Source organism: Zea mays, chromosome 4, assembly GCF_902167145.1.
Source record: "Zea mays cultivar B73 chromosome 4, Zm-B73-REFERENCE-NAM-5.0, whole genome shotgun sequence".
NCBI classification, from domain to species: domain Eukaryota; kingdom Viridiplantae; phylum Streptophyta; class Magnoliopsida; order Poales; family Poaceae; genus Zea; species Zea mays.
In genome coordinates, this window is record NC_050099.1 from 193,570,423 (window position 1) to 193,580,423 (window position 10,001).

A 10,001-nucleotide genomic window follows, 5' to 3' on the forward strand; every position below is an offset into this window, starting at 1 on the left:
AGACAAGGCTAGCTCTATCTAAAAACAATATTTAAAAACATTAGATATTTACCTCTCGTGGACTGCTCGGTACTTGGTAGAGAGGTTCCTATGGTCTCGGCTAGCTCGTAAGCAGGATCTAGAAATTATTGGTGTTTTGCTCAAAAGAATCTGTATTAAGATTTCGAGTGAAACATAGATAAGCACACGATAATGACATTAGATCCTTGTTAGAAGCCACGATGGGACAGCTGAGGCTGATATTTCGAGTGTCAAAATATGCTTATGTAAGATAAGAATAGAAAAACAATACACATTCTTTCAGCTATACATTAGATCCCTTCAACGTCAACGCGCAGATCGACAAGCTCATGTGGGCATCCTCAGTTCAAGTAAATTAATCCAAGTAAATGCCCCCCACAACACGACGGTTTCATTCACCGGCGGCTAGCAACATCATATCAGCTGACGAAGACAAACTCAAGGATTGTAACACATGGATCTATTGATGGCCAAACAGGCCGTCCGGCACGTCACTGACACTAGCACTATTAGGCACGACACTATTAGTAATCGTGCAGTGCAATGCCGTTCCGGCACTAGTACCTAGGTATCGGCCCAGGCACGACCCTATATATTAGTGCCTAATCGTGTCGTGTCCGCACTATATGACACTAACATCTTAAATTGTTCATGCCAGTCCAGGCACTATTTCACTTTTGAGAGCTCAAAAAATATATATCTTTAAGATTTTATATAATTTTAAAACTTGAACGTGTATAGCATTATAAAGTGAAATTATTATGCTTCAAATCATAACAAACCATAATTTACAATCACATGTACATATGATAATCACATCTATAGACCACCAGTTGCTCTAAGCCGTGTATAATCGTGTCGACCACCTAATCGTGTTGTGCTCGTGCCAGCCATCGTGCCGAGGTGACGACCCAAACACGGCGGACACTGGCACTATATGAATTGTGCTCGTGCCATACCGAAGGACTATGGGCCATGCCGTGCTTAGTGCCGGCCATTTAGCACGGCTCACTTGGCCATTTATACCTGGATCCCTGACAAGACACAAGTGCGTGCCCGTTCTTCTTAGCAAGTCAGAAACCACCACAAATCCAGAGAGATCCAGTCAATTACAAGTATAGATGTCCAATGGGGCACCCGCCCCCGCCCGAGCCAGCTGAGGCCCCGCACGATTTGGGGCAAGCCTGGCCCGACCTGGTGCGGTATACGGATCGTACCATGCTGACCCGTGGGCTACGATAACGAGGCCCAGACACAGCTCCTTAGACTGTTTATCGTGCCGGGCCAGCCTGTGGTCCGACATGTCAAATGGGTCTATGCCAGACCATCATGTTTCAATAGCAAAAAACCTAAAAATGTGTAAAAATAGGGATTTGAACTTTGGTTGTTAGCTTTAATTAAATTAAATTAAAAGCCTATCTAGATCCACTTAACCAACAAGATACATGTATTTTTATATTTTGTACCTTATAATCATATGTAATACATATATTTCTATAACAAAAATGCGAAAAATATAAAACCGGACCGTACCGAACCAAGCCTACCGTGTCGTGCCTTCGGCCAAGCCTGGCTCGATAACCATCATAGCAGGTTTTGTTCGAGCTGGGTTAAAAACCGTGTCGGGTTACAGGTTTACGGGACGGCTCTACCCGTTTACAAGTAAGCACAATCAGTTGACTTTTGGACGGAAACTGTTATCAGTTGACTTTGCTGCCATTAGTTGCAACTTACAACTTGCAAGGTTTATGTTCATCCATGCATCTGAATACTTTTATATTGCAAAATCTGCGTGCACACAGTTGACCTTCCCCAAAATGCCTATGCCAATAATGTATTACTAATCGGCTAATCCTAGTAATACCCTATGCCGTGTGCAATACTCCCTCTCTGATCCCCAGACTTTTGACCGCCATCAAGGCCTTTGTCTGCGCCGCAATGAAGTGCCGAGGTGATCCGGCGATCGCCGCCGCCGCCGCCGCCATCGGCGTGCTCTGCGTCGCGTCGGCGGTGCTCCTGGGCCTGGTCGACGGCGCCACCGAGGGAGAGGAGCCCACGACGCAGCTCTTGAACGGCTTCACCGCGGCGCACGCGGCGGGCGCGCCGGCGCCGTTCCAGCCCGTGCTGTACGCGCCCAGCGGCGCCTTCGCGCTCGGCTTCCTCCGCGTCGGCGCGGGGTCGCTCGACCTCGCCGTGGTCCACCTCCCGTCCTCCTTCCCCGTCTGGCGCGCCACGCCGGCCCGCCTCGGGGACTGGTCGCGCCCGGCCACGCTCACGTTCGACGGCGGCCTGGAGCTCACGGGCCACAACGGCGGCATGCTGTGGCAAACGCTCGGCGCCGTCGGCGACGTCGTCGTGCTGCTCAACTCCTCGAACCTCGTCGTGCGGCGGTTCGAGAAGACCCTGCCGGAGTGGGAGAGCTTCCGCCACCCGTCCGACACGCTCGTCCTGGGGCAGAACTTCACGGCCTCCTCGCCGCCGCTCGTCTCCGCGAACCGCCGGTTCGCGCTGCGGCTCGGCAAGGCGTACATGGCGCTGCACATGGAGTTCTACGGCGGGCAGACGGCGCCGGCGTACTGGAGGCACACGGCCCTGATGGCGCAGCCGGAGAACGCCACGGAGCCGCCGGTGTACGGCAGCCTCGACGCCCGCGGGTTCTTCGGCCTGTACCTCGAGGGTGGCGGACAGAGGGTGGACGTGCTCTCGTTCGACACGTTCGCGCAGAACCTCACCGCCGCGTTCCGGCGGATGACGCTGGACGACGACGGCAACCTCCGCGCGTACTACTGGGCCAGCGGGTCCAAGGCGTGGGCGTCGGACTACAGGGCCATCTCGGAGCGGTGCGACCTGCCGACGCCGTGCGGCGCGTACGGCCTGTGCGTCCCCCGGAAGGCCGAGTGCCAGTGCCTCGACAACAGCACGAGCACCGCCGGCGCCGCCCCATCGTGCCACGCAGAGGAGACCGCCGACCTTTGCGCCGGCAATCAACTGGGTCTGGGGTTCGACGTGGTGCGGCGGAAGCGGGTGTCCGTGGCGTACAAGGAGGAGCTGCCGTTCGAGACGAACAGGACGGCGGAGGAGTGCGAGGCGGTGTGCGCCGGCAACTGCAGCTGCTGGGGCGCTGTGCACAGCGGCGCGAGCGGGTACTGCTACCTCATCGACTTCCCCGTGGAGACGCTGGTGTACGAGGCCGACGACCGGAAGGTGGGCTACTTCAAGGTCAAGAAGCCGCCTGCACGGCCGGGCGACGCCCTAGCCTCGGCGGTGCTGTCGCTGGTCTTGGTCGGCCTGGCCGCGGCCGGAGCTTGCATCGGGTTAGGTCTGCAAACGGGTGGGTGTAAGCGGCTATTTTAGGTGGGTTTAGTAAATAGGTTTATTTTGGTGGGTTGTGATTGGTTTTAATTATGAATGAATTAGGTTAGATGAGTTTATTTTATATTGTGGGTCAAAATGGATGATACCTCTGTGTAGATGGGTTTGCATAGGCGTGTGCTTCCATGGTTCTTCACCAATCCGTAGACCATATGACTGTATTCGAGTCGACTCCTAAATTAGTCCCAAGTCCCAACATAACCAACTCAACCCTAACTCTCCAAGTCTTCACCCATAGGGATGAAAACGGTTGAAAACGATTGAAAAAACAGCTAAATTGTTTTTGTTTTCATACTTTTTGGCCGGGACGAAAACGAAAACGAAAATCGACGGTCGAAATACGGGATCGGAATTGTCGGTTATTCGAAAACGATCGAAAATGATAAACTTAGTCGGAAAGATAACACAGTTACATTTTTATTTGAAAGATAATATTTTACATATATTAAGTATAATAATTCAACATATAATACAATAAAATTGCAATTGCATTGGCTAGGTTGGTGTGTTTAAGTCTCTCATATATGTGGTTGTGTGTTCAAGCCACATAGCTACACATTTTTAGTTAAATTATACAATATACTCAAATAGGCCAGCGTGATACTGGGCCGGCCCGGCACGGCTAGCGGCCGACGGGCCGTGCCCGTAAGAAGCGAACACACTGTCGCTCTGAGACCGTTCACACATGGTTCTTTTTTTTTTCACTGGCTTTCTGATGCTACCTAGATGTGCCCTTCCACTGTTGCTAGCTTCAACGTTCGACCTTTGGGGTTCGACGTGGTGCGGCAGAATCGGGTGTCCGTGGCGTACAAAGAGGAGCTGCCGTTCGAGACGAACAGGACGACGGAGGAGTGCGAGGCAGCGTGCGCCGGCAACTGCAGCTGCTAGGGCGCTGTGCACAGCGGCACGAGCGGGTACTGCTACCTCATCGACTTCCCCGTGGAGACGCTGGTGTACGAGGCCGACGACCGGAAGGTGGGCTACTTCAAGGTCAGGAAGCCGCCTGCACGGCCGGGCGTGTCGCTGTCGTCGGGTGTCGCCGCAGCGACGACCGCGCTGTCGCTGGTCTTGGTCGGCCTGGCCGCGGCCGGAGCTTGCATCGGGTACCAGATTTGGGAGAGGAGGAAGCGGGGACGAGCGGGGATGGAGCAGGAACTGGTGCCGGTGCCGTACAAGGACCTCAAGTCCATGGACAGCTCCAACAATTCGTTCGGAGCATGAATCGACGGGATTGATGAGTGGGTGCAGACGTGCAGCAGTGAGCTCGGACGGATCAATCGTGAAACATGAGGTGGATCCGAGAAAGAAATTTAGGAGTTTGGAGGCGAGAATGGATTCGGTTGCTCTCGATCGGCATTCCACGGCTTGCAGTAGAGAGAGGAAGGGTCAGTGGTCAGGAACTCAGGAATCAGGATTGCTTTAGGCAAATGTAGTTGTTTCACCTACCTTTGATCCATTCCCAGTTTGCTGGAACATTTCTTGTGTAGGTTCTTGATCTATGTACAGATTTTTCTTCCCCGTTCTTTCAACCTTTTCTGTATGCCCAAAATCGCTGCACGTCCAACTGCAAGTTGGGATTGCCAAAAAATGGTGCATTAACCTTTACTACTCTATATATAAGAGGGCAAAGTAGGCGTCCACCAACTTGCTTCACCACGGCTTCGTCTCCCGCTAATCTCGCCACGCAACGGGATCCATGGCGCCGCCCTCGCCCAATCCCCCGCCTGTCTCCGCTCCCGCGATGCCCCAGTGTCAAACCGGGTCGTGATGGCCGCTCATCACGCTCACCGCTCACCCCACTGTAGTTCACACCCGCGCCCTGGCTCTCCCGCCTCACCGCGCGTCCGTGCCCCCAACATCGTTGTCTCCTCCTCTCCCGCTCTTCCCCCTCCGGATCCGCCTCCTCCACATCGCTGTATTCATCGCCCCCACCCTCGGCTCCACCTACACTTCGGCTCCCCCTCCGCGGCATGAGCTCCTCCTCGAGCACCTCCATCTCTGCCACCTAAAAGATGCCTCCTCCCCTAGAGCCCAGAGGCCTACCTCAAGGGGCATGAAGCGGAGCTCGCGATAGGGGAAGGGGAAGAGGGTTGAGGCAAGACCATGGGGATCCAGTGCGTTGGCGTGTTGACGTTGCTGCTTGGAACCAATGTCGTGGTCGGCTCCCATGCCGCCCCCTCTCCGCTCGTTCCCCTCCCCCCTCCCCCGCGCCCGCCACGCTCGCCCTAACGCGCCTGCCATCAACCTCTCTGATGCCCCCGATCGAGAAAGCCTCCCCCACCCCACCCTGAAGGCCCAAACCACCACGTCCGGCCAGCGGTGGTGTCGGCGTTTCGAACCCGGGGGGTCCCTGGACCGACGAGTAAATTGTCGCCGCGTGCCCCAGCCCAGATGGGTCGGCGCGAGACGGAGCGCGAAGGGAGGAAGAAGCCGGAGGGAGACAGGCGTGAGAGGTGAAACCCGCGGCCTTCGTGTTTGTCCCGCGCCCAGGTCGGGTGCGTTTGCAGTAGGGGGTTACAAGCGTCCACGCGGGAGGGAGCGAGCGGCCCTGCGCGAGCGCCGTCCCGTCCTTCTCCGCGCGGCCAACCCTCTGTAAGAGGGCCCTGGACCTTCCTTTTATAGGCGTAAGGAGAGGATCCAGGTGTACAATGGGGGGTGTAGCAGTGTGCTAACGTGTCTAGCAGAGGAGAGCTAGTGCCCTAAGTACATGCCATCGTGGCAGCCGGAGAGGTTTTGGCACCCGGTTCGTGTGGTGTCGTGGCCGTCAGAGGAGCGCCGGAGCCAGGCGGAAGGACAACTGTCGGGGCTGTCGGGTCCTTGCTGACTGAAAGGGAAATGTGCCCTTGGGCCATTTCTAAGTATTTTGGTGATTTAGTGTCCAACACAAGTGTCTGAGTGTAAAATGGTGGACAAAGTACAAATCAAGCATAAAGGTATGTTTCTCAGACTTAGTACATTGTTTTAGAGACTAATGTATTGTGTCTAAGTGCTGGAAACAGGAGAAATCAAATTGGAGAGAGATAGCTTTGTTTCAGCCAAAGCCAGCTCAGTCTGGGTGCACCGGACAGTGTCCGGTGCGGCAGGCTGGCTCTTGCGAACTCGCTGCTCTCGGGAATTCAATCGGCGGCGTACGACTATAATTCACCGGACTGTCCGGTGTGCACCGGACTGTCTGGTGAGCCAACGGTCGGCTGGGCCAACGGTCAGCTGCGCGATCTGCGCGAGACACGTGGCCGAGCCAACGGTCGGGAGGGGCACCGGACTGTCCGGTGTGCACCGGACAGTGTCCGATGCACCAACGGCTCCCAGGCGCCAACGGTCGGTTACGCAGTAGAAGGAAAGAAATCCGCACCGGACAGTGTCCGGTGTGCACCGGACTGTCCGGTGCGCCAGGCGACAGAAGGCAAGAATTGCCTTCCCGGAATGCTCTCAACGGCTCCTAGCTGCCTTGGGGCTATAAAAGGGACCCCTAGGCGTATGGAGGAGCACACCAAGCATTCTCTAAGCATTCCTAAGCACTAAGACATCGATTCCGCGCTTTTGATTCCTTGCGATAGCAATTAGAGCTCTAGTTGAGTTGTGAACTCATTGAGTTGTGTTGTGAGCTCTTGTTGCGACTTGTGTGCGTGGTGCTGCTGTGATTTCTTGTCTTGAGTGTGTTGCTTATCCCTCCCTTACTCCGTGCTTCTTTGTGATCATCTAAGTGTAAGGGCGAGAGGCTCCAAAGTGTGGAGATTCCTCGCAAACGGGACATAGTAAAGCAAGCAAAACACCGTGGTATTCAAGTGGGTCTTTGGACCGCTTGAGAGGGGTTGATTGCAACCCTCGTCTGTTGGGACGCCACAACGTGGAGTAGGCAAGCGTTGGTCTTGGCCGAACCACGGGATAAACCACTGTGCCATCTCTGTGATTGATCTCTTGTGGTTATTGTGTTTTGTTGAGACTCCTCTCTAGCCACTTGGCATTATTTGTGCTAACTGCTAATCAAGTTTTGTAAGTTAAATTTCAAGTTTTACAGGATCACCTATTCACCCCCCCTCTAGGTTCTCTCAATTGGTATCGGAGCCGTTCTTTTCAAGAAAGGGACTAACCGCCCGAAGAGATGGATCCTAAGGGCAAGGGGATTGTGATCAATGACAAGGAGAAGGAGTCATTCGTCAACGAGCCCAAGGATGACAAGCCTACTGACTCGGGCTTGGGCCACAAACGCAAAGATGGGAAGAAGAAGACAAGATGCATCAAGGAGATCGTCTACTACGATGAAAGCGATGAGTCCACTTCTTCCCAAAAGGACAACGACGACAACGACTACGAGAGAAGGAAACCGGTTAATTCGAACTTTTCTTTTGACTACTCTCGTATGCCGCAAAGTACAAATGCTCATTTGCTCTCCATTCCACTTGGCAAACCTCCTCACTTTGATGGAGAGGACTACGGATTTTGGAGCCACAAAATGCGTAGTCACCTATTCTCTCTCCATCCGAGCATATGGGAGATTGTGGAAAGTGGAATGAAATTTGATAGCTCGGATAATCCTATGTTTATCAATGAACAGATTCATAGAAATGCACAAGCTACTACTGTGTTGTTAGCCTCCTTGTGCAGGGACGAGTATCATAAGGTGAGCGGCTTGGACAATGCCAAGCAGATCTGGGACACCCTCAGGATCTCACATGAGGGGAACGACGTCACCTTACTCACCAAAATGGAGTTGGTGGAGGGCGAGCTTGGAAGATTCGCAATGATCAGGGGAGAGGAGCCAACTCAAACATACAACCGGCTCAAGACCCTCATCAACAAGATAAGGAGCTACAGAAGCACACGATGGACTGACCACGACGTCGTTCGTCTAATGCTAAGGTCCTTTACTGTACTTGATCCACATTTGGTGAACAATATCCGTGAAAATCCTAGGTACACCAAGATGTCGCCCGAAGAAGTTCTTGGGAAATTTGTAAGCGGGCGAATGATGATCAAGGAGGCAAGATATGTCGATGACGCGTTGAACGGTCCAATCCATGAGCCTCAACCCATTGCTCTCAAGGCAACAAGGAGCAAGGAGGCGCTACCTAGCAAGGTGGCGCAAGTTGAGGCGGCCGGGCTCAATGATGAAGAGATGGCCCTCATCATCAAGCGCTTCAAGACGGCGCTAAAGGGTCGCAAGGGGCAGCCAAGCAAGACCAAGACAAAGGGGAAGCGCTCATGCTTCAAATGTGGTAAGGTTGGTCATTTTATTGCTAACTGTCCCGACAATGATAGTGACCAGGAAGAAGGGAACAAGAGGGAGAAGAAGAAGAATTATAAGAAGGCAAAAGGCGAGGCACATCTTGGCAAGGAGTGGGACTCGGATTGTTCGTCGTCCGACTCCGACAACGAAGGACTCGCCGCCATTGCCTTCAACAAGTCATCCCTCTTCCCCAACGAGCATCACACTTGCCTCATGGCTAGGGAAAAGAAGGTAAACACTAGTACTTATGCTTCTTCAAGTGAGGATGAGTCTAGTGATGATGATGAAATAGATTATTCATGTTTATTCAAGGGTCTAGATAGAACCAAGGTGGATAAAATAAATGAATTGATTGATGCTTTGAATGATAAGAATAGATTGCTAGAAAAGCAAGAGGATCTCTTATATGATGAACATGATAAGTTTGTAGAAGCTCAAAGATCTCATGTTTTAGAAGTTAAAAGAAATGAAATGCTTTCTTGTGAACTATCTTCTTGCCATGAGACAATTTCTAGCTTAAGGAGCATAAATGATGATTTGAATGCTAAGTTAGAGATAGCTAGTAAATCTAACTCTTATGTAGAACATGTTACAATTTGCAATAGGTGTAAAGATTTTGACATTGATGCTTGTAGTGAACACCTAGCTTCAATTTCCAAATTGAATGATGAATTGGCTAAGCTTAATGCCTAACTTAAGACTAGCAAGAATGAATTTGACAAGCTAAAATTTGCAAGGGATGCCTACACAATTGGTAGACACCCCTCAATTAAGGATGGACTTGGCTTCAAGAGGGAAGCCAAGGACTTAACAAGCCATAAGGCTCCCATCTCCGCCAAGGAGAAAGGGAACGCTCCTATGGCTAGTAGTGCTAAAAAGAACCATGATTTTATGTATCATGATAGGAGACATGCTAGAAATGCAAATAGAAGTTATGATGCTTTTGATTCACATGTTTATGATTCATATGCTATGTTTGCTTCTAGTTCTTCCTATATGCATGGTAGAAATGTAGTTAGGAGAAATGCTATTAATCACATGCCTAGGAGAAATGGTGTTAATGTTCCCAGGAAAGTTATGAATGGACCTTCTACAATATATCATGCTTTAAATGCTTCCTTTGCTATTTGTAGAAAGGATAGAAAGATAGTTGCTAGAAAATTAGGGGCAAAATGCAAGGGAGACAAAACTTGCATTTGGGTCCCTAAGGATATTTGTACTAACCTTGTAGGACCCAACATGAGTTGGGTACCTAAGACCCAAGCCTAAATTTGCCTTGCAGGTTTATGCATCCGGGGGTTCAAGCTGGATTATCGACAGCGGATGCACAAACCATATGATGGGGGAGAAGAAGATGTTCACCTCCTACGTCAAAAACAAG

General features: G+C 51.8%; 1 protein-coding gene across 1 annotated transcript; it reads left to right on the forward strand.

Annotated features, from left to right (window-relative positions):
* The first annotated feature begins 1,959 nt into the window (after positions 1–1,959).
* LOC103643045 (PAN domain-containing protein At5g03700) lies at positions 1,960–4,857 on the forward strand. Its single transcript, XM_020551920.3, has 2 exons — positions 1,960–3,225; positions 4,369–4,857. Exons 1-2 carry the CDS (start codon positions 1,960–1,962, stop codon positions 4,612–4,614), a joined length of 1,512 nt encoding a protein of 503 aa, XP_020407509.1. The 3' UTR covers positions 4,615–4,857.
* The last annotated feature ends 5,144 nt before the right edge of the window (positions 4,858–10,001 follow it).

Excerpts from the sequence above, each read along its gene's own strand:
- LOC103643045 (XM_020551920.3), top strand. The coding sequence starts at position 1,960 with ATGAAGTGCCGAGGTGATCCGGCGATCGCCGCCGCCGCCGCCGCCATC. Across the intron at positions 3,226-4,368 it reads ACGAGGCCGACGACCGGAAG|GTGGGCTACTTCAAGGTCAG; the intron begins GTGGGCTACTTC and ends GACGACCGGAAG.